The sequence below is a fragment of the Rhinopithecus roxellana genome, chromosome 1 (genome assembly GCF_007565055.1).
Source record: "Rhinopithecus roxellana isolate Shanxi Qingling chromosome 1, ASM756505v1, whole genome shotgun sequence".
Lineage (NCBI taxonomy): Eukaryota > Metazoa > Chordata > Mammalia > Primates > Cercopithecidae > Rhinopithecus > Rhinopithecus roxellana.
In genome coordinates, this window is record NC_044549.1 from 40,417,065 (window position 1) to 40,442,557 (window position 25,493).

A 25,493-nucleotide genomic window follows, 5' to 3' on the forward strand; every position below is an offset into this window, starting at 1 on the left:
TTTAAGAATTATGCAAAATCTACTCTGCCAATGCTCTAGAAATAGAACAACATAATCTGGATGACAGCACATCTGTTTACAGCATGGTTTACTAATAAACTCACTGTTGAACCTACTGCTTAGAAAAAAGATACCTTTAAAAATATTAAGTACGGCTGGGTGTGGTGGCTCAAGCCTATAATCCCAGCACTTTGGGAGCCTGAGGCAGGACAATCACTTGAACCTGGGAGGCAGAGGTTGCAGCGAGCCGAGATCATGCCACTGCATTCCAGCCTGGGCAACAGAGCGAGACTCCAACTCAAAAAAAAAATACTTACTGCTCACTGACAATGCACCTAGTCACCAAAGGCTCTGATGGAGACTGTTTTTATGCCTGTTAACATAGCATCCATTCTGCAGCCATGGATCAAGAAGTAATTCTGATTTTGAAATCTTATTATTTAAGAAATACGTTTTGTAAGGCAAAACATATTTCTGCATTAAACAGAGATTCCTCCAATGGATCTGGGCAAAGTAAATTGAAAACCATCTGGAAAGAATTCACCATGCTAAATGCCATTGAGAATATCTGTGATTTATGAGAGGAGGTCAAAATATCAACAGGAGCAAATCTGGAGGCAGTTGGTTCCTACCCTCATGGATGACCAAGAGGTTCAAGACTTCACTGGAGAAAGTAACTGCAAATGTAGTAGAAAAAGCAAGAGAACTAGAATTAGAAGTGGAGATTGGACCGGGTGCAGTGGCTCACGCCTATAATCCCAGCACTTTGGGAAGCCAAGGAGGCTGGATCACTTGAGCCTAGGAGTTCGACACCAGCCTAGGCAACATAGCAAAACCCCAACTCTACAAAAAAATAAAAATAAAAAAATTAGCCAGGCGTGATGGCACGCACCTGTAGTCCCAGCTACATGATAGACTGAGGTGGAAGGATCACTTGAGCTCAGGACGGATGTTGCAGTGAGCCGTGATCATACCACTGCACTCAAACTTGGGCGAGAGTGAGATCCTGTCTAGAAAAAAAAAAGTGAAGCCTGAAGATGTGGCTGCACTCTCTCACGATCAAACTTAAACAGATGAGGAGCTGCTTCTTACGGATAAGAAAGTTGTTTCTTGAGATAAAATCTATTTCTGGTAAAGATGCTATGAACACTGTTGAAATGACAACAAAGAATTTAGAATATTATATAAACTTAACAGTTGTTACAGCAGCAGCAGGGTTTGAGAGAAATTACTTCAATGTTGAAAGAAGTTCCACTGTGGGTAAAATATCATCTATCAAACACATCACATGCTACGGAGGTATGTTTCATGAAAGGAAGTGTCAACTGATGTGGCAAACTTCAGTGTTGTCTTATTTTAAGAAAGTGACAAAGCCATCCCAACCTTCAGCAACCACCACCCTTATCAGTCAGCAGCCATCAACACTGAGGCAAGACTCTACCAGCAAGAAGATTACAACTCATTGAAGGCTTAAATGCTCATCAGCATTTTTTAGCAATCATGTATTTTTTAATTAAGATATGTACTTTTAAAAGACATAATCCTATTGTGCACTTAATAGAATACAGATGGTATAAAGCTGGGCATGGTGGCTCACCTCTGTAATCCCAGCATTTTGGGAGGCCAAGGCAAGAGGATCTTAAGCCAGGAGTTCAAGACCAGCCTGGGTAACAAAACGAGACCTGATCTCTACAAAAAAATCTAAAAATTAGCCAGGCACGGTAGCACACGCCTACAGTCCCAGTCCCCTAGGACTGCTTGAGCCCAGGAGGGCAAGGCTGCAGTGAGCTGTGATTGCACCACTGTACTCCAGCCTGGGCAACAAAGCAAGACCTTGTCTCAAAAAATAAAATAAAATAAAATAGACTACAGTATAGTGAACACAAAACTTTCATATGCACTAGGAAATCAAAAAATTGACATGACTTGCTTTATTGCAATATTCGCTTTATTGCAGCAGTCTGGAACAGAACTTACAATATCTCTGAGGTAGGCCTGTATGTTTAAAACTAAAATGTATTTAAATTACATAATTATTTCATTGTTTTAAGGGGTGTGGAGAGCCTCTAAGAATAAGTAAGTTTCTTGATATACTTAAATTGAAACAGAAAAGTTCACTAGCCATCTTGATGATGGTAATCCTCTTAAACTTGGCCAAAATGTTCTTCAATATATCTATAATTAGCCTTTCAAATCAGATATGGTTAATCTTCTCATTCAACCAGTAAGGAGAATGACTAAACATTTATTTTCAACTCAAAGAGCTGAAATATTAATCTATAAATATAGAAACAATTGATGTAAAGTATATTCCTCATATGAAATCAGTCATGAAAAATGTTTGTAATAGATAACTCATTTGTAGAAAACAAGGGTAATATTAATGAATTCAGTTGATGAGTGACTTAAATAACTGTTTAAACAATGTAATCAGACCTACCATAGTATAACCAATAGAAAGACTCTTCCTGTCATCTTTATTAGCACAATCTCTGATTATGACTTGATTTTATACTTTGTAATTACCCACATAAATTCACGCTAACACTTCACCACCATAATATAAAGCAATAATTCTCAAACTTGAGCATGCATCAGAATCACCCTGAGGGCTTGTTAAAACACAACTTGCTAGATCCTACTTTCCAGTTTCTATTTCAGTAGGTTTGGGGTAGATTCTGAGAATTTCTAACAAATTTGTAAGTGATGCTGATGCTGCTGTTCTAGAAACTACATTTTGAGAACTACTGATATAGTAATAAGACAAGGATTCTGGAATGAAAAAAAAAAAACCTTACTCCTCAGCCTGGGCAACATGGTGAAATCCTCTCTCCAAAAAAAAAAAAAAAACCCTAAAAAATTAGCAGGGCATGGTGGTGTGCACATGTAGTCCCAGCTATTTGGGAGGCTGAGGTGGGAAAATCGCTTGAGCCTGAGAGTTCAAGGCTGCAGTGAGCTGAGATCGCTCCACTGCACTCCAGCCTGGATGACAAGAGCAAAATCCTGTCTCAAAAAAAAAGCAACCGTCTCTGCACAGTGGTGGGGTTTGATGGGAAAGTGGCATGATAGAATCTTGTGCAGTATGCATAACGCTCTGAACTCTTGATAGGGGATTAAGTCACACAGGTGTGTCCACATTTATCAAAACTCCATATACACAAGATTTGGGAATTTTATTTTATTTTATTTTATTTGAGACAGAGTATTTATTTATTTATTTATTTGAGACAGAGTATTTATTTATTTATTTATTTGAGACAGAGTCTTGCTCTTGTCGCCCAGTCTGGAGTGCAATGGCACAATCCCGGCTCACTGCAACCTCCATCTCCTGGGTTCAGGTGATTCTTCTGCCTCAGCCTCCTGAGTAGCTGGGATTATAGACACGCGCCACCACGCCCTGCTAATCTTTTTATTTTTAGTAGAGACGGGGTTTCACCATGTTGGCCAGGCTGGTCTCAAACTCCTAACCTCAGGTGATCTGCCTGCCTTGGCCTCCCAAAGTGCTGGGATTACAGGCTTGAGCCACCACGCCTGGCAGGAATTTTATTTATATGAATTTAACTTCAAAAGAAAAAAAAGCTGTAAACAAATATCGAGCTCTAGTTAATGATACATACATGCTGAAGTATTTAGAGGGAAGCAAACTGAGGTCTCAAATTTACTTTGAAATGCATCAAAAGTAAGATGAACTAATGGATAGAGGGATGGAGAGATGGACAGGTAAGTATTACACAATTATAGTAAAGCATTAACAGGCAGAATCATCTAGGTGAGGATTACACTGGTGACAGCTGTAAAATTCTTTCAACCTTGTTGAATGTTTAAAAGTTTTTGTAATAAAATGTTAGTTACAATCCTAATATATATACATGTCTACAGCACTTGAATATGGCATACAGTAGACCCTCTTACCTGCAGGAAGACATTCCAACACCCCAGTGGATGCCTAAAACCATGGATAGTACCAAACCCTACATACACTATGTTTTTTCCTATACTATATATACATACATACAATAAAGTTTTAACTTATAAATTAGGTATAGTAAGAGATTAATAATAAAATAGAACAATTATAACAACATACTGTTTACAATTTCATGGATAGAAGATTCATTCTTACAGTAAATCTTAGCAACCTCAGCATGATTTTTCGTCTTTCCTTATTAAGTCAAGAACTTTCCCTTTTCACTTAAAGGAAGCACTTTACAGCTTTCCTTTGGCATCCCTAATTGTGAGCATAATTACACTTTGGAGCCATATTAAGTAAAATAAAGGTCACATGAACACAAGTCCTGTGACACCATGCCAGTCCATCTAACAACCAAGGCCACTACTAATCAACTAATTGGCAGGCAGCATGCACGGCATGGACATGGTGGACAAAGAGATGATTCACATCCTGGTGGGACAAAGTGGGATGGCGAGAGATTTCGCCATACTACTCAGAACAGCACACTATTTAAAACATAAATAGTGACAAATTATTTAGAACAGAAATATATGACAAATTATGATTTAAATAATTATTTAAAACATAATTTGTCATATATTTCTGGAAATTTCTATTTAATGTTTCTGGACCTTGGCTGATCTCAGGTAACTGAAACTTCAGAAATCAAAACTATGGATAACGGAGGACTACTTATTGTGCTTTTGTTACAGGAACCAGAAGATCAAAGTAATAGGACCAACCAAGGGTAAGACCGGTTTTCGAACCACTGCATTCATCTAAAATTAACTACCGTTTGCCCAAATATAGATAGCAAGAGGGGCCCTTACTTGGTGAAGAGAGATAATTAAAATATTCTCCACTGGCAAGATAGCCCTACATTTCAGGTTCCCCAGGAGTAGTCCTGGTTTATGCCTGTTGTCCCAAATGTACTCCAGTTTAGAAAACAAATTTTATGTTCACCATGCTCATGGATTTCCCAATTTTCTAAATGCTTCATTTATATTTGAAGAATTTCATTTTTCACCCTTTATAGTATCGTTTACATGACCAAAGTATTTCTTAAGATTTACTAATGAATGGTAAAACTGGAGTACTCACGGGTAGCCAAGGAAAAGGAGACTGAGGACTGAATGGCTTCGAAAGAGATTGACGAGGGTCCAACAAAGTACCCATCCACACAAAGTGAGTAGTACCAAGCGAGCTGATATCAGAACCATGTAGTGAATCATTGATGCTGCACCTGCCTTAGTAGCCTGAAAGTTCGGAAGAACCAAAAGGAACATTTTATAAATGATCTTCTTCAAAAGTAGTGTGATTCAAGTAAGAACTTAATAGGTTCAGTGGAAGCTAAAATGTGTCTTTAAAAAATGAAATAAAAGAAAAACTGCCCCATCCCACTTTATCTTCATAATAATTGAAAATTCAGACTTCTCCAGGCACAGCTGTTTCCTTCTTGCACACCGATAGTGCCATCTACAGACCTCTTTTAAGGTCTTATTATATCATCTAATTTGTTTACATTGAAGCTTCTCAAAGTATGTTCCATGAATCGTATTATTTTGTTCCATCAGAATGACCTGGGCTACTAATTGGACATGTAAACTCCTAACAACTTCCCTCTCCAGGGATAAGGAATAAAGTCAAGCAACCTATATTTTAACAAGTTAACCAGTGATTTATTTATGTATTTATTTATTTATTTATTTATTTTTTTTTTGTGACGAAGTCTCGCTCTGTTGCCGTCGCCCAGGCCAGAGTGCAGTGGCTCAATCTTGGCTCACTGCAACCTGTGCCTCCTGAGTTCAAGCAATTCTCCTACCTCAGCCTCCTGAGTAGCTGGGATTACAGGCATGTACCACCATGTCCAGCTAATTTTTGCATTTTTAGTAGAGACAGGGTTTTACCATGTTGACCAGGATTGTCTTGAACTCCTGACCTTATGATCCATCCACCTCCCAAAGTGCTGGGATTACAGGCGTGAGCGACTGTGCCCAGCCTGATTTTTTATGTACATAAACATGGAGAGCCACTAATTTATCTGTCTTACTTCCCACTAAACTATAAGGGCCTCAACAGCAGTAACAATATTTTTATTTTTCTTTGAATCCTCACCTCTAATCTGCTTGGTGAATTAATGTTTAATAAATGAGTGAAGTTTCAAAAATAATCTAATCTTCTCTGACAGATCCCTATATAAATAAGTTTCTTTTTTAACTTTTGCAAACATGGAAATAATGCATAATCACTTCCAATTCTTTTTATCACAGCTATTCAAATATGCTTCTTCAATTGCAAATCTTTAAAACCGACTAACTATAGTAAGTACTTGTCATAACTTACTCTGCAATGCCATTTTCTTTCCAAATAACTAGGGAGAAGAGAATGAGCAAAATGTACGGGAAAATGGAGGATCCCCATAACCTCTAAGAAAGCAGTGTTGGAAACCAGAAAGGAGAAAGAAAGTATCTAGAGTCAACAGTACATGGTAGGGGATAGGAGCTTTTCAGTTTCCTCCTACATATCCATTTCTTAGTTTACAGATCATATTATGGAGTACCTATAACATATATGCAATATACTGTATACTGAATACTATATATATAGAGAGAGCATATATATGTAATATATAGTTACTTTAAAATGCAAAAAAGCAGTTAAATAAATGCCATAATGAATGCCTTAAGCCTCAAACTATGGCTCAAGCTGTTCTCAGCCATAGCCTGGCACATAGCTTCACATAACTCCCCTGATACATACCTTCATGCCAATTTACCTCACATATCAAAGCTTAGTAAAGTTATTTAAGCTATTGGAGTTACTCCATTACCTCCTTCTCAACAGTTCAGGGTTAGAAATAAAAAACACTGCTTCTGCCCAATGTCACCAGAGCACAGAGCTTGGATTTGTTGATTAATTTTGCCTTATTCCAGAGCCCAAGCCGCCAATCACTGTGCTATATGTGACAGACCCTTTACCGGGTCCTAGGGGCACAGTGGTAACCAAGACAAACAAAACCCCTGTGTTGATGAAGCTAACCAAGAAAAACAAATATTAAACTCATATCTAATCATTTTTATAATTGTAATGAGTGCTATAGGAAGAGTAGGCTGCTATGGAAAGTAAACAACAGGAGATCCTATTCTAGAGATAGCTTGTGTTAGTAAATGATATTTAAGCTGAGACCTAAAGGATAAGCAAGAGTTCGCTAGGTGAAGGGCAGAAAAATATTCATAACATTATGTTAATTTTAAAGTACAGGATATGAAACTGTATACAAATAATTCTCAAATATGTTAAAATAAATGTAAATATAAAATCTTCATATGCATACGAAGATCAGAAGAAAATACAGCAAAACGCAGTCTTTGGCAGGGCAAGGTGGCTCACACCTGTAAACCCAGCACTTTGGGAGGCAGAGGCAGGTGGATCACCTGAGGTCAGGAATTTGAGACTGGCTGGGCCAACATGGTGAAACCCGGTCTCTACTAAAAATACAAAAATTATCTGGGCATGGTGGTGGGTGCCTGTAATCTCAGCTACTTGGGAGGCTGAGGCAGAAGAATCACTTGAACCCAGGAAGTGGAGGTTGCAGTGAGCCAAGATCATGCCATTTACAGCCTGGGCAACAAGAGCAAAACTCCATCTGCCCTCCATCCTGCAAAAAAAGTGGTCTTCCATAATGAGACTGTGAGCAATTTTTAAATGTCCTGCTTTATATTTTAGTGTTTTCCAAATTTTTTTCAATAAAATATACTACCTTCCTATTTAGAAAAACAATTTTTAAAAAGAAAGTTGCTTCAGGTTGGTAAAAGAACAGCTAAATTTATTTCTAATCTTGTGAAGCAAGTACATAAGTAGAGTTAGCCTGGAGGTGAACAGGCAGAGCTGGCCTGGAGGTGAATAAACAGACTCTACCTACATGGAGAGGTAATCCTCTCTGAATAGCATTTCCGTTTATGAATTAATTACCAGCAGCCTCTCCTTTAATATTATTGATCTTTCTCAGGGTAGGGATCCTTTCTGTGATATATGCAACAAAAGGAGGAAAACATATTTTAATGGAAGGAAGGAAAGATGATTTATGATAGGTTTTATCCAACTAATTTAGATATTTTAGGAAGAAAATCACTATACAGCTCTTATTTTAAATTTTTGAATAGGTAATACATTCACATCACTCAAAACACAAAACATGTAACAGTGCTTATAGTGAAAAGCTTCCCACCTGCTGATCCTGTCTCCTAGCCACCAACTGTGCAACTGTTATTAGTTTGTATGTCCTTCTGGAAACAATTTATTCATATATAAGCAAATATATTTTGTTCCCTCCTCCTAATTTATTATTATTTTTTTTGAGATGGAGTCTCGCTCTGTTGCCCAGGCTGGAGTGCAGTGGCGCGATCTTGGCTCACTTCAAGCTGTGCCTTCCGGGTTTATGCCATTCTCCTGCCTCTGCCTCCTGAATAGCTGGGACTACAGGCGCCCGCCACCACACACGGCTAATTTTTTGTATTTTTAGTTTAACTGTGTTAGCCAGGATGGTCTCGATCTCCTGACCTCGTGATCCGCCTGCCTCGGCCTCCCAAAGTGCTGGGATTACGGGGGCGTGAGCCACTGCACCCAGCCACTCCTATCTCATTTTAAACACTGTTCTGCACCTTGCTTTTTTCACTTAACACCTTGGAGGTCAATACATAAACACATCTTTATGTTTTCAATGGCTGTATGCTATTCCATTATGTAAATGTACCAAAATTATTTAAACATTCCCTTCCTGATGAACATTAAGTTACAGAATTAAAACTTTGATAAAACCATGTTTAAATTTAGCTTAAGTATTCTGTTTCCATTAAAAACTGCAAGCCTTGGCCAGGCGCAGTGGCTCACGCCTATAATACCAGCACTTTGGGAGGCCAAGGTGGGTGCATCACTTCAGACCAGAAGTTCGAGACCAGCCTGGCCAACATAGTGAAACCCTGTCTCTACTAAAAACACAAAAATTAGCTGGGTATGGTGGTGGGTGCCTGTAATCCCAGCTACTCAGGAGGCTGAGGCAGGAGAACCACCTGAGCCTGGGAAGCAGAGGTTGCATGAGCTGAGACGGCGCCACTGCGCTCCCGCTTCAACCTGGGTGACAGAGCGAGTCTCCATCTCAAAAAAAAAAAAAAAAAAAAAAAAATTGCAAGCCTATTCCAAGTAAGGCTATGCAAAAGCTGCTATACTACTTTTAGGCCATTTAAGTTTTAATCTTTGCAGCAACAAGGTAGAAACCCCAGTTTTGAAGGGTTACACACAAACTGGGCATACTAACTGGACAGGTACAAGCAGCCATTTCCAAGTAACTCAAGGGATGAAACAAAATCATTTCCTATTTTAACAAATGAAAACACAAAATTCCATTGAGATCCTCTAAAGAAAGAACACATTTTCGCAATAAACTGAAAAGTGAGTTTCTATTTTCATCCTCTAAATAAAAACTCTGAAAGAAAAGATTATAAACAGACGTTCCTACTGTGAAAAACAAGCAATCCTACTACCGGTGCTTTTTGGTTAACTTCAAATGGTTTTCAGATCTTGACTTAGTATTTCCAATTACTCTGCTTCCAGAAATAGGGTTCCTGAAAATCAGAGCTTACAAACACAGACTTTCTACATATGCTTTGGGAAAAACAAGTTGACTCTCAATTATTTGTGATTATAGTAACTATTCATTTAAAATTTCACACTGAATTATAAATTCCAAGATTAAAATCATTAGCCACTTCAGCTAAATTAACATTTTTTGTTTTTGTAATCACAGGGCACAGGATAACAATATTTTAAGAAAGCACATTTCCCTGCCTCATTGGGATTTACAAATACATGAAAAATGAGGCCAGGCACGGTGGCTCATGCCTGTAATCCCAGCATTTTGGGAGGCTGAGGCAGGTGGATCACCTGAGGTCGGAAGTTCGAGACCAGCCTGACCAACATGGAGAAACTCCATCTCCACTAAAAATACAAAATTAGCCAGGCGTGCTGGTGCATGCCTGTAATCCCAGCTACTCGGAAGGCTGAGTCAGGAGAATCGCTTGTACCCAGGAGACGGAGGTTGTGGTGAGCCGAGACTATGCCACTGCACTCCCGCCTGGGCAATAAGAGCGAAACTCCATCTCAAAAAAAAAGACAAGAAAAGAAAAATGATACCAATGGCTAGCTTTGTCAACAACTTTTAATTTTAAAAAGATCAGTTAATATTCTCATTCTTTGTCATTCTGCTCACTAAACTTAGATTCTAATCTTCAGATTAATCCCATACAAATTCTGACAGTCACTGCTTTTTAAAAATTCTAAGAAACTCAAATAAATGTTTCTTGCTAACAGTCTTCTCAAATGGTATATATAAACAGTATCAAGTGAATATTATCTGGAACTGAATGTTTTAGGTACAACTGTATGTGTATAGATAACACTTCATATTAATAGTTACCTGACATTCATCCTATTTTTACTGAAACTATTTAAATTTTTAAAATTGTACTGAAAAACTCAGAAACAGAACACAAGCTCTGACCCTACAAAAGAATTTTCTAACAGTTTTTGACACTTGAATTTTAAAAAATTACACTGAAGGGAAACCTTTCTTAAAGTACTAGCAGAACTCACATGGGAGTAAAGTAATTTACTGTTTTATTAAACTTTATTAATTTAAATAATTTAATTATTTATTAAATTTTAGGGTCACATTTTCAGCCTGCACCCATTCTAGTAACTAACTCTATCTACATGTGATAGAATATAGCGAATGAACTGTTACCTCTGAGATGAGAGCCCATACAAGCCTCCTCGCAAGCATCACTGTGATGAATGCTGCCAGATGATAATCAATGAGATGAAAATTCTACAACAGAAATAAATAACTAAATAACTACATCAGAAAGAAATATGATGTGTATTCAGCTGGCACTACTACAAGAATAGAGGTTTATCCCTCGAAAGATCTTCCTTAGATCATCACACCCTTACAGATTATGGGAATATGAGAGATCCTGAACAGACTATGTACCTTCTACTTCTCCTTTCACAACAAATTGCTTTAAGTTTTTAAACACTATTTTAAACTACCTGGAATGTATTCCTCTCCCTTTTCAAAAGTATTACTGTACTAAAAGGTAAAGATTGCAGCTTTGAGTTAACAAGTTATAACCTGCAGAATTATGGCAAGAATAATTTATATAAAATGTTATATTTATAATGTCTCAAAGTTAATAGATCAGTTGGGATTCAGTCTTCAGAAGTTTCTGTTGTTGGTCTCTTATGCAAGCTTATGTTAATCTAATTGGGTGTCTACTAAACTCTCTAGTAGATGGTACAGCAATTATACTCATTTAGTGTTTCTCTCTAGTTTGATTTAGAAGTATGCCTTACATTTGGTCTCATCTATAAAATAATAGCATTTGCCTAGATGCTGTCTACAGTTCCTTCTAGGTCTAAATCTGTATATATAACTGTGGTAATAAGCAAATGAAAAGTCTTTAGCAACAATATCCCAGGAACCACCAAAATCAGGATGTATTTTCATTTTGATGATCAAAAGGTCTATAGGTTTCCACAATTCCTTCCAGAATGAAATGTTAAATTTCTCAATTACTTAATTTAAGAAATCTATACATGGCATTCCACAATGTGCCAGGTACTCTCCTTCACACTAAAGATACAGCGTGGAAGATGACAGCCAAGGTTCCTGCTCTCCTGTCTTACTTTCCACTGTAGTGCGAGAGGGAAAGGAAATGGCAGAGAGAGATTACTATTCATTCCTTCTGCATCACCATAAAATTTAACTAGGCACTGACTCCTAGCCAACTAAAGGTTTATTTTCCAGCCTCCCTTGCAAAAACTACTTTTAGCCAAAGAATGAGTGAAAAAGTAATAGGCACAACTTCTAAGCCATACTCTTCTAAAAGGAGATGTCCCCTTCTCTTTTCTTTCTCCTTCCTGCTGGTCAGATATGATAACTGGAGTTGGAGTAACTACCATGGACCATGGTTTGGAAGAAGTATATCAGGGATGGAAGAGCAATATATACAAAGAGTCGCCATGCTGATGTTATATCATCCACCTAAACTTTTATTAAATAGGGAAATAAGTTTCTATTTTGTTTTGTCACCCTGTTACAGCAGCTAAACCCATATCTTCAATAAATTTGTTTGGAGAAGCAGGGCAAGTAACAACAATAAACAAGCTCCCAAACAAAAGCATTTTAAATAGTTAAAACTGCTTGTAAGAAATAAAACAGTAACAAATAATGACTAAGAAGGAGGGAGGTGCAGAGCCCATTTAAATTGGTGGTTAACGGGAGGTATCCCTCATTTGGGCTGAGAGCTGAATGACAAAAAGGCACCTGGCATTTCAAGCACTGGGGACAAAGGGCCCCAGACAGAAGAAAAAGCAATCACAAAAGCCCTAAGATAGGAAAATATATGCCCAGTGTGTCTAAAAGGCAGCAAGAAGGCTGGAGTAAGATAATTACTATACTGAGGCAAGATAGTTAAGAAGCTCTTGCTTTTAATTCAAGTGAAAAATGATCACAGACTGAACAGGGTGAGTAGCAATGGAGATGGAATGAAGTGGCCAAATTGAGTATACATTTTAGAGACAGAACAGCCAAATGTCAACAGAGTGGCTTGCCACTCCTTAGATCATTTCCTTTTCTCCCTCTCTAAGTATTATGGATTCTAACAGTATTTATCCCCTCCTATTTTGGGGACTCCTCCCGGCTCACCCTACTCCTCCAAAATAATACATGCAGATTCACTCAACCCCTGGCTAATTTCTGGGTCTTATTAATGCATCACCAGTCCATCTAAGACATTTTTAAAAATCAAAACATTGGCCGGATGCAGTGACTCACGCTTGTAATTCCAGCAATCTGGGAGGCCAAGGCGGGCAGATCACGAGGTCAGGAGATCAAGACCATCCTGGCCAATATGGTGAAACCCTGCCTCTACTAAAAATACAAAAATTAGCTGGGCATGGTGGCGCATGCCTGTAATCCCAGCTACTCGGGAGGCTGAGGCAGGAGAATTGCTAAACCAGGGAGTCGGAGTTGCAGTGAGCAGAGGTCATACCACTGCACTCCAGCCTGGTGACAGAGTGAAACTCCGTCTCAAAAAAAAAAAATCAAAATATTTAAGTGCCTAATACATCTTTTTGTTAAGCATGTTATAACCAAATCAATGAAAATGGTAATGTGGTTATGATTAACTCTTTGTAACCCAGAATATTTGATTAATCAGAGCCCTCTATTCCTATTCTGAATAATTTACTACTTCTAGCTTTTATGTTTCTTAGGGTTAAGACACATTCAGTTAATTGGTTGACAGCTAGAATACTTCACATATTCAGGTGTCCACATTTCTTTTTGATATTAAGATCTTGGAATGGAAAAATAAAAACCTAATATATAAATCTGACAAAATTATTATGAGTGTCTGACCCAGACACTCATAATACAAGAAAACTTAAAAGACAGACCACATATTTGGGACAGAAGTCCTTGCTAGAGCCTCCTGGTCAGGTAACCACCTTCCACGCTTCAATACCTTCAGTGATGGGAAATAACTTGATCTCCAGCAGTCCATTCTATCTTTGAACAACTCACTGATACAGGTTCCTTTCAGATTCACAGGCTAAACTCATATTTGCTATTTCACATGTTACTCTTGGCTTCACAATCCAATTTTAAGCTTTGTGTTAGCAAAGATTATGTGCATCAGATAAGTGAGCCAATCTACTCTACAACCTCCGTTAAGTGTGCGTTCCTCTATTGCAGAGGTTGGAAAGCTAAAAATGACATTTCCAAACTTTCTTGCAACTCAGACTCTAGATATGATTTTGGTTCTGTCAACCACAGGCATCATATAAAACTTGAATTCAGAAGTGAGTGAAGTTAGGGGAAAAGGTAGCAAAAGGCATCCATTTTTGATGGTAAGGGTCAGAGCAAAGGAAGCATTAATTCTGGAGTCAGCAGCTGTAGCAGCAGGTTCCTGATTATGACAAGAACACTGGCTCCCTCTGTTTCAAGGCAGTATTTGTAGGTAACTTTCTAAAGAGCTATAGTCAGATATGTTAGACTGGGCAAAGAACTCTTTGATGACACTGAAAATTCAACACATGAGAAGTTTCCAGGGGAATGTCAAACCAAATAGAAATTTTATAATGAACTACCCAAGAAGAACTTACGGAATAAATACAGGACTAAAACAAGAAGTAAAGCACAGCAGACTGGTCTGGACTTGGGCACTCACTATGCCACTATGTGATTTTTGAACCAGTTTATAGGTCTTACATTCATTTATAAAATGGGAGTCATATAATGGTACCTACCCATTTTGTCTTACATTCATTTATAAAATGGGAGTCATATAATGGTACCTACTCATTTTTATAAAGAATAAATGAGATAATACTTGTAAAGAATTTACTAAATATTGGCCAGGCACAGTGGCTCACGCCTATAATCCCAGCACTTTGGGAGGATAAGGCGGGCGGATCACAAGGTCAGGAGATCGAGACCATCCTGGCTAACACTGTGAAACCCCGTCTCTATTAAAAATACAAAAAAAAAAAAAAAAGGTAGCCAGGCATGGTGGCAGGCGCCTGTAGTCCCATAGTCCCAGCTACTGGGGAGGCTGAGGCAGGAGAATGGGGTAAACCTGGGAGGCGGAGCTTGCAGTGAGCTGAGACTACACCACTGCACTCCAGCCTGGGTGACAGAGCGCAAGACTCCATCTCAAAAAAAAAAAAAAAAAAAAAGAAGAAGAATCTACTAAATATTTTAATGCGTGTTTGTTATTGATTGACACTGTTAAGACAGTGAGTATTTATTTATATAACTATATACCTGGAAAAGGCCTTAAAGAATATCTAATCCAACTTCTTCTCTTTAAAACACCATGGCCAAAAAGGATGAACGAAGTACAGTTCCTAAACTCAATAAGCTCATAATCTGGGTAAGAAAGAAAGACTATTAAAAAAAAGTTGGCACTAAATCATTGCAATTTTTTAATACAGAAACTGACATTCTCATCACATGATATTAAGTAGACAGAAGGTCAATATAGCAAGAAAATTCTTAATAGTTAATACCAGGAACAACCAAATGATACAAATATTTAAAACAAAAATTTTTATTCTCTTTCCATACTATCTTAAGGATTTTGGCCCACATTTCCTTTCTATGTTCACCAGGCTAGGAAGGCTTTCTAATCTTTATTAGTCCCAAACACATATATAAGAAGACAATAGACTTCTTTCGCCTAGAGCATATCTCTATCACCCATTCAAATCTGCCATTGCCAACAACCTGTCAAGTCATCTGACTAGCCTTAACAATACATACACTTACATTTTTAAATTTTATTATTATTATTTTTCTTTTTTCTTTTTCTTTTTCTTTTTTTTTTTTTTTGAGACAGGGTCTTACTCTGTCACCCAAGCTGGAGTACGGTGGCCACAATCGTAGCTTACTGCAGTCTCTATCTCCCAGGCTCAGGCAATCCTCTCACTTCAGCTTCCCCAGAAGCTAGGACCACAAGTATGCACTATCACGTCCAGCTAATTTTGTTTATTTTTTATACAGACAAAGTCTCACTATGTCACCTAGGCTGGTCTCAAATTCCTAGGCTCAAGCAATCCTCCTGCCTTCGCCTCCCAAAGTGCTGGAATTATAGGCATGAGCCACCATGCTCAGGCCTTACCAATATTTTTTTATATATCCATCTATGGTGAACCTTCTTTGCATCAAGACTATCACGGTACTCTTTTTTTTTTTTTTTTTTTTTTTTTTTTTTGAGACGGAGTCTCGCTCTGTCGCCCAGGCTGGAGTGCAACGGCTCGATCTCAGCTGACTGCAAGCTCCGCCTCCCGGCTTCTCCTGCCTCAGCCTCCCGAGTAGCTGGGACTATAGGCACCCGCCACCACGCCCGGTTAATTTTTTGTATTTTTAGTGGAGACGGGGTTTCACCGTGTTACCCAGGTCTTGATCTCCTGACTTCGTGATCCGCCTGCCTCGGCCTCCCAAAGTGTTGGGATTACAGGCATGAGCCACCGCGCCTGGCCCATCATGGTACTCTTAATAAATGGAAAGAGAACAGAAGAAATCTACAATATATTTTTATGTACCTCACCAAAGACAGCCAATTTCTCAATTTCACTTGTGTGACAGAACCCAATTTTATTTAAGTTCACTATGTACCCAGCTAAAGGACTATATTTAGCTTCTCTTATAGTTAGGAGTGGACATGTGTGGAAATGATGCAAGCCTGGCCCATAAGAAACTCTCCTTTATGTTGCCCTATATTGTCTGGCTGACAGGGATGGGTCACAACCACCTTAGAGGTCACATGGTGGAAGACAATAGAATCTCCATCAGCTTGGGTTCCCTGATTGATCACATGGAAGAACTCCTGGCAACCAGGACAACTGCCTCAGAGTTTATTTGTTACAGAAGCTACCATTATCCTAATTCAGCCACCAAAAGGGTAGAGTTGTTAGAATGCAGTAACACTGACACCTTATACTTACAAATTTAAAATGGTGTAGAGAAAACTAAATACCAAAACCTTTCTGTGATATAATAATAAATTATTTAAACGTTTTCTGCATTTTCATTTACATTTTTACTTCCTCTGGTAGTACTTATATTTTAACAATCTTATGAAATTGTATTTCTGAAAGTAATCTGTGGTCTAGAAGAAAAACATTTTATTAAAAGAAAAATTACTAAGAAAAACAATTTCTACAGAAAGGCTTTCCAGGTAGTTTCTTGGGTAACTAACATGAAGAACTTAAAGGCTGAGTAAGACTTACCAGTGATGTACAAGAAGCAGGATGATTGTAAGGATACCACCACACTGTTTTATAAATGTTGATGTACTGAATGAAAAGAGCAACCAACAGGTAGATGAAAAAAAGGAATTCAAAGAGTAGGCTCCCATCCACAGGCAAGTCAGGAATTTGGCAATGACGAACAGGACCTGGGGTGATTAAGGCTGTGATAGGTGGGACTGGAAGGCCAATAGCACTACCATTCCTGAAAGAGAAAACTATGGTTAACTCAATGGTGATAACCTCCACTGTCACAGAACATAAAGGGCTCCTGCTGTCTCCTCCATCTACCCCTTCACTGTTGGCTTTCCCCGCAAGACTCCTTCCTGGGATCCTCTTATCTTCTCCCTCCACACATTCCGTCAGTGATTTAAGATGCAGCTATGGCCTCCATTATTTCCTACATGATGAAGACTATAATTTCTCACCATAGAGCTCACTGCTAAATTACAGACACATTATTCAAATCCCTACTGGATATCTCTGTGTTCTTCCCTCTTATATATAGTCCTGACCTTAGTTCACGGCCCACTCAGTTAGTTACCCACATCAGAAACCTGGGAGTCATATTAAAACTTTTCTTGGCCGGGCACGGTGGCTCACGCCTGTAATCCCAGCACTTTCGGAGGCCGAGGCGGGCGGAACACCTGAGGTCACGAGTTCAAGACCAGCCTGACCAACATAGCGAAACCTTGCCTCTACTAAAAATACAAAAATTAGCCAGGCATGGTGGTGGACACCTGTAATTACAGCTACTTGGGAGGCTGAGGCAGGAGAATCGCTTGAACCTGGGAGGCAGCGGTTGCAGTAAGCTGAGAACGCACCACTGTACTCCATTCTGGGTGACAGAGCGAGACTCCATCTCAAAAAAAAAAAAAACAAAAAAACAAAAAAAACTTTTCTTCTGCCTCTCAATGTCCAATCACTCTCTAAATTTCCTAGATTCCACTTTATAAAACTTTGTCCAAACTGTATCTTCCTCTTTAATCTCATTTGCTTTAGTTCAAGCATTCACTATTTTCACCTAAACTACTGCAGTAATCCTCCTATACTCAATTCCACTTTCACCAAACTCTCCAACCTGTTTTCAGGGATCTTTCTAAGGTAAAACTCTTAATAGTGTTACTCTTACCTAAAAACATTTAATGGCTCTCTACTAATAGTGGGGTAATAGCCAAAAATTTTTAGTAGCCCTATGAGGTCCCTCAGCTTAACAGACTAGTTTCACCTCATCACTCCTTCACATGTACCCTATATGATACTTATGCTATTTGCTTTCTGGCACATACATGCTTTTCTTTTGCATATGTTATTCCCTTTAAATGTACTAATCACCTTCCATAATCACCTTCCTTAACTTCTCACATACATATTTACTGACAAAATCCTTCAAAACTTTTTTTACTCATTCTTCCAAGATTTTTAAGCTACTCAAACACATTCTCTGTGAAGCTTATTCTACTCTATCAAAACTGATTCATCTCTCCTCTGTGCTACCATAATACTTAACTATACCTTTATTACTATACTTTTTATATTGTTACATAATTTTTTGTATACATCTATGTGTTGTCTACCAGATCATAATCTTAAGAACAGAGACTATACTCTTCTTAGTTCACTGCAAATATGTATCTTTAGGTTGAGAAGGCAGTAGACCAATATAGTTATGAAAAAGAGAGATCCCTTAAAACACAAAAAGATGCAAATATTCTAATCCCTATCTTCTTATTGTTCTTTCTTCCATGCTCTTTTACAAGTTAGAAATAGCTAGGCTATCTAAAGGTATAAGACGGAAGTAGGAGAAAAGTTTCCTTTGTTTATATGCCTGGGAATACTTACAGAGATCTAAGAGTCTACTGTTATTTACAGACCAAAGAAAAGAAGCTTGGCTTAGATACTTCCAAAGAAGATTTGAGAGAAGGAACAAAATTAGCATTACCATTCTACTCTAAAATTTCCAAATATAGAAATTGGTATGTAGCACTTACAGTACTTTAAGTGACTCATGGGAATATGAACTCTGCTCATTCTGAACAGTTAAGAATACTATGGCAGAAACTCAGAAGATCTAGAAGGGAAGAACAGGAACTGGTGGAGGAGGGTATGGAAAAAATTATAAGTTTCTTCTTCTCATTCCCAGAGTATATTCCAATAGAACAAGCCTACCAAGTAATACATTGTGAACCACCAATAGGTCTCAGAAGCATACCTGCTCAATCAATCATAAATCAGTCTTTGAGGTGGGCCACAGCACTGTAAAAACTCCAGAAGGCACCATTCCACAAAATACAACACGAAAGGCAGCCTCTGAAGTTTACAAGTTGGTAGACTTGCATGAAGAGAATTACAAGAAGAAGCCAATCTACTCCCTCACTCCAGTTGATTTATGAAATTAAAAACTCTGATGAGAAGTTACAAGGTTACGAGCCTCTACTCCAGACAAACTAAAAATTCTTATTTCCCTTCAGTCAAAAATACGCTAATGGGGAACACATGCCAAATTACTTGTTATAACTTAATGGTTAAAAGGTTCTTACAGAATTTTTCCCAAGTGGAGCAGACAAACGTGTTTTTACCATTAACAAAGTCAATAAAATGCTAGGCCTCAAAAAAGATATTCAAAACAAAGTAGAAAAGACCTACACTTGTCATACTCTATACAGCCTTGACTATTAAACGTTAAGCCAGAAAACAAAGAGACCAAGGTCAAATAAAACGAGATCTGGCTGGGTGCGGTGGCTCACGCCTGTAATCCCAGCACTTTGGGAGGCTAAGGCAGGCGGATCACGAGGTCAGGAGTTCGAGACCAGCCTGGCCAACATGGTGAAACCCTGTCTCTACTAAAAATACAAAATTAGCTGGGTGTGGTGGCATGTGCCTGTAATCCTAGCTACTCAGGAGGCTAAGGCACGAGAATTGCCTGAACCAAGGAGGCAGACATTGCAATGAGCCGAGATTGTGCCACTGCACTCCAGCCTGGTGACAGAACAAGACTCTGTCTCAAAAATAAATAAATAAAAATAAATAAATAAAATAAATGAGGTCTAGAAATCTGGAGCATCAGTGGAAAAAAAATACTCCTATATAAATATAAAAGGAATCTATGAGATTATGTCTTCTCTATCTGATCTATAAAGTTGAAAACTTGAGAAGAGATATAATCATTTTTAAAACTAAAATAAACAGATTAGTCAATATATCTCAGAAAATCAGTCACAGAGGTATTATTTAGGAAAAAATTCAAGTGTTATTCCTCTAATAGAATATTAAAAATAGGGCTGGGCGCAGTGGCTCACGCCTGTAATCCCAGCACTTTGGGAAGCCGAAGCGGGTGGATCAAAATTAGTCAGGTATGGTGGCACATGTCTGTAATCCTAGCTACTTGGGAGGCTGAGGCAGGAGAATCGCTTGAACCCAGGAGGCGGAGGTTGCAGTGAGCCAAGATAGCACCATTGCACTCCAGCCTGGGCAACAAGAGCAAAACTCCATCTCAAAAACAAAACAAAACAAAAATACATACATACATACATATATAAAAACAGATTTAAGAATCTGTTCAGAACCCATATAAATTCTCTAGCAATGAGTTGTGACAACACATGTGAAGTGCTATTCATCCAGGAAAGCTCATTAGAGACTTGATGTCCAGGGTTTTTATTGGGGGCTGGCCACATGGGCACCTTCTTCCTCGCAGTACCAAAATTCTAGACTTCCAAAAGGAAAGCAGGTGTTCACCATAGCTACTCTTAGGAAGGCCTGCTTACAAGGCTTACATCTGGGAACCATGACTAGTAAACAGTTCCCTACAGTGAGACAAACTTTCCCTAAATAACAAGAATGGCTCACTGTGCCTAAACTGTTTATATAAACAATGTGGTTTATGCTGAACACCTGTGTTTTGTCCTTGCATATAAAGTTTGTGTGTGGGAAAGGGTTAACACAGCAGGCCTGAGACTGACTGTTATGGAGCCAGCAAGCAGCAGAATTTAGGGAAGCAAATGGATGAAGGAAGAAAGATTCAAAGGCCTAAAGAGGAACAGAAGAGATAGGGAAAGCAGTGGTCATTTGGAAATGTTCAGGTAATGTTATTAACAAAGTATATGTAAGGAATAAGCAAAGGAAAAAACAGTTCTTCTCAAATAAGATTCTCCCTCAATCAGGAGCTCTCTAAGAAATCCAGAAATACACAATATACCTTCCCTTTTTAAAAGGATAATACTCTAAACACATTGTTGCAAGAACAAATCCCTGCTCCCCAAAGGTGGAAAGCAGGACAAGGAACTACAATTTCAATCTTGACTGTGTTACCAAACTAGCTCCTTGACATTCTAGAGTTTAACTTCACCAATCAGACCACAACCACCTACCAAACAGGGGCAATGCTCTCCTCTCCAGTTGACCTATGTCGGTCTTGCAGAATCAAAGGTATCATCCAAAAGTATATAATACTTAAGCAATTATCTATTTCCCTCCAATACTCTACAGACACTCCAGAAGTGAGTTGTCCTCATCTGGACACTCCTTCTTTCTATATATCCTTCCTAAAACTATATTATAAGCTATCTGCTGGTTCTTTCATGTTTTTATACCTCCTCCCCAGGTCTTTTATAACAAATTATTCCAGCTGCTTGCTTCCTACCAAGAAACAAATATAAAGCTTTCTTTTTCCCAATTTCTCTAGGTAAACATATCACAAAATAATCACTCAATAATAATAATCTTGGTAACTTTTCAAAGCATAAACAATTATTTCTTTCATTTTAAAATGTTGAAAATACTTTCTTCTACCCACTCTCTCCCTCCCCCACAGTTAATTGCTAAATAAACATATGTTAAAGGAGGAGAGAAAGGCAGATTAAAGCAACCATGGTTGGAACCTCGAATACCAGGATAGAAGAGCTACAGTGAAGACAGAGAAAAGAATACCAAACCCAGTCAAGAGCAGAGGTATTTTCCAAATGTTCCTACTTCTTCCCAGTAAACCATCTGCAGACTCCAAGTGCAAGCAGAAGCATCTACAAATGACATTTTCATTGGCTTTCAGTTCTTTTTAATAGCAGAACACTTTATTTTCCTTTCCCCATAATATTTTACATAGTATCTTAATATTTAAAACACATAGGAAAATGAGTCAGTCTAATTAAAAGAAGACTAGGAAACCTCAAGCCTAGACTATTAGGCCTGCCTGATCCATTTTCCCTTCTAAGCCCTCAGTGTCTCCTAACACCTGAGACACTGAAGAGCGATTTCATGGGACAGTCTGAGAACATTCTTATCTGAGAACATAATTATTGAGAGGAATCCTCAAAGCCAAAGTCAAAGAGAACGCACAAAGAACTGCTAGAGTTAAGACAGAGGCAAAGTTAGAATTTTTTAGCTAGCTAGAATCCTAGTTAGGGACAGCTAGGATTTTCTATCACAACTTGAAAGTACTGAATCAATAAGTTGATAGTATATATTAATAAAATTAAGGTATGTACCTCAAATAGCAAACAACTTTTATCTCAATACCTATATTAGATAGTACCTTTCTTCAAAAGCATATTCGCATATTCTTTCTTATTTTTAAACATATAAAATAATACTTATTATATGTAGAAAATGTGTAAAATTCAGTAAAGTTTTTTAAAGTTACTGCAATTTACTACTTCATTTATTTCAATATTCTGCTATGATGCAAACAGTATCACCATTTTTAAAATAAGGAAATCCAACGAACAGCAGCGTAAAAAATACTCTAGCATAAAGTAGTTCTACATACATACATTAAAAAACTTGGATTAAAAATTAGTATGAGAATCGGAGACTGGAAAAATCCCTTCAAACTGGAATTTCAGGGAGAGCTCCACTGAAATGATGAGATCAGAACTAATTTTAAAGATTGGAAGAGGGATTGGAAAGTCAGGAAAAAAAAAGGGCAAAGGTCAGGCCTAGAAAACAAAAGTGCATTAATGCCATCAGACAGGCCTGAAAACACAGCAGTACTGATTGCTAGCTCTGAAAATTAAAATCAAGGCAAGAGAAAAACTTTTTTCAGGGAGGAAGGAGAAACTAGCTGGCAGAAATTATCTTGAGCAAATGCTTGATTAGGTAAAAGCATCTCTTTGCACTGCTACATTATCAAACCTCCTGATGGCATGAGCTACCCCAGCTAATAAACAGCTAACGTTTATTAAGACCAAACAATTTTCTGACAATTTAAAACTCTTGATGGAATCTGACTTATAATTTCAGCTGGGAGTTTTAATTTGCCCTCTAAAAAAAGAATGCTTATAAGTAGATAAACCATCACACTTACCTTGTATTTTCATTCACTTCTCCCTTCTTCTAATAGATAAAAAGGGGATAACCAGAATTTAGATGATCGGCCAAAAGAAAGAATGGGATTGCTTTCACTTTGTGGGCCCCATATCACATCTTTTTACCTCCAAAGTATTTTGAAATTCTGAATTTTGTCTTCAAAGGCAGGATTTCTCCCTCAGTGTCAAGAATTAATCTCAATAAGCAAATATCTGAATGACAAGATGACTTTTATGTTAGTCTTACTGATGATAGGACATTACAAATTATATATAGCCTTATTTTTTCTTTACCTGTTTCTCAAGCCTGTTCCATTGCCACAGCCCCCACCAACCAAAGTCTGCAAAGAAGGTAAAGCTGAACGGCTTAGCTGTTGCCGACTAGGGCCCCTCCTTCCACCGGGCATGTCCAGGAACCAGTCTGCTTCCAGTGCCACCTGTAGTTGCAACCCAGGTTAATGGTTGTCAACCAGTTTCAATTCTGAACGATAACAAAAACATTTAAATATCAGTAGACTATTTTTAAAGTAGGCAACAAAACAACGAGAAAAACTGAGTGAGCAGGCCTTACAAAAGAAGATTTTCAAACGAATGTTCCCAGTGTCTACTACCTACGTTATTCGAATTAAAGGACCATTCAGACTCTAATGGATCAAACCGTAAGTTCTGATCTAAGCTCTGTTAAGCTTTAGGCAAGCCATGATTTGTGTTTTTTGTCAATTGATTTGTATCATACGTAAGATATTATGATCAGATAGAAGTTTACAAGAAACATCACATCTTATACATTTCCTGCTCAATGTTTCACACTTAAATTCCTTGAAATATAGAAGAATCGGCATTTTATAAAACATTAGGTTTTGTTATCAAGGGATATGGGCTGTGAGTTCAGATGGTCACATATTATCTGACCTTATCCGAATAAGTTAACTTCTGAGTGTGTTTCTTCACTGTGGGGGGAAAAAAAGTGTTCCCTGTTCTGTAGAGGTTGTCAGGACTGAGGAAGTGGAATGAAACGGTACCAGTAGTTCTCTTAACTGTTTAAAAGTAAAACTGTTCAAGTGGTATCTCTGTATGTTAGGGTTAAAATACTGAAAGTAACTCTTTAAGCGGATGTCCGCTCCGGAAAAGCTGGTGTAAAATCATATAGAAATTACTGAAATTGCACGATTAAGAGGCAAGTAAAAGATAAAGATCCTCACTGGAGACAAAAAAAAAAAAATGTTATTTTCATCATTCTACGGTAAATATCATGATTCTGCCAATATGGATACCAATGTTTCCTAAACAATACAACTAAAACCCCAAGGATGACACTGGAAAAACCCTTGTTTTCAAGTCCTCCCTATTCCTAACAGCTTTCGGCTGTAAACTAATCCCAAGTGAAACAAAGCATTCAAACCGCTGGATGCAGGGGCTGCTGGTCCTTGCTCCATTAACGAGCAAAGGGAAAGAAAAGTGCAGGGAAAAACCTGGGACGGAAGAGGTGAGAGTATGGGGTGGGGTGGGGTGGGGTGGACTGCAGGAGACCACAAACTTCAGCAGACTGGTCCCAAAGAGAAGTCCGCAGAGAGGTGGACAAAGCAGTCTCCGCCGCACATCCAAGAGGGCCGAGGCAGGTCCAGGACAGCCGGACCTTGCGGCAGCTCAGTAATACTCACGCATGGAAAAGTCCCAGCCGGTGGGGCGGGATCCCTAGAAAGCGGCGACAACTTTACAGACTGGACCCCAGGTAAGGGAACTCCCTCCCCGCGTTGAAACGCTGCAAACCAGCTGCTTGGACGCAGGCAGCCCCCGCCTAGAGAATCAAGAAAAGGTGTCCAGGCTTCGGGCTGCCACACTCAGACCCAGACTCCGAAGCAGTTCCAGTGCCAGAGCTAAAGCTAGAGCCAGAGCCTGATACCTTCAGCGCCCATCCCCAGCCTCCATTACCGCGGAGCTGAGCAGACGTGGCAGCGCACGGCGATGACGTCAGCTACGCGACCGCGGTCCGCCCCAGCCGCGAGTGGGCCCCCGGAACCAGCCGGCACGCCAACCCCTCCCACTTGCACCTGCGCAGTGGGGTTCGCCTGCTCCTCTCGACTCGCGGTCCCGCCCCTTCCGGCCAGTATTGGCCAACGCATTTCCTCCCTTGGCCTCAGTCAGCTAGCGGCTACAAGGTGCGGGCACCGAGCTACTGATCTTTCTTGTTGTCTCTTGGACTCCATGTAATAACCATGTACAAGTTATCACCCCCAATTTACAGATGAGTATAGATTAGGAGGTGTCACCTAGGGTGACGTCATTCCTAAGTGAGGGAGCCCAAGTCATGAAGTCCTGCGTCAGCATCCAACCCTGCGTTTATTGTTTGCTAAGAACTAGACAGATGC

General features: G+C 38.8%; 1 protein-coding gene across 5 annotated transcripts in view; it reads right to left on the minus strand.

The window, feature by feature from the left end:
- TMEM39A (transmembrane protein 39A) overlaps positions 1-25,132 on the minus strand; it is a 37,424-nt gene extending 12,292 nt beyond the window's left edge. For 2 of the 5 annotated variants that reach the window (XR_004060175.1, XM_010357451.2), the window contains exons 1-6: positions 25,028-25,073; positions 24,786-24,922; positions 23,419-23,561; positions 16,805-17,027; positions 10,752-10,835; positions 5,054-5,208 (exon numbers count right to left, since the gene is read on the minus strand). Coding sequence is in view for 4 of the 5 variants with exons in the window: in XM_010357451.2 (XP_010355753.1) it covers positions 5,054-5,208; positions 10,752-10,835; positions 16,805-17,027; positions 23,419-23,561; positions 24,786-24,922; positions 25,028-25,040 (755 nt within the window). In the remaining variant the exon portion in view is untranslated. Of the gene's footprint in view, positions 1-5,053; positions 5,209-10,751; positions 10,836-16,804; positions 17,028-23,418; positions 23,606-24,785 lie in introns of all 5 variants that reach the window. The other 3 variants (XM_010357453.2, XM_010357454.2, XM_010357452.2) reach the window with 3 other exon arrangements.
- Between the last annotated feature and the right edge of the window lie 361 nt (positions 25,133-25,493).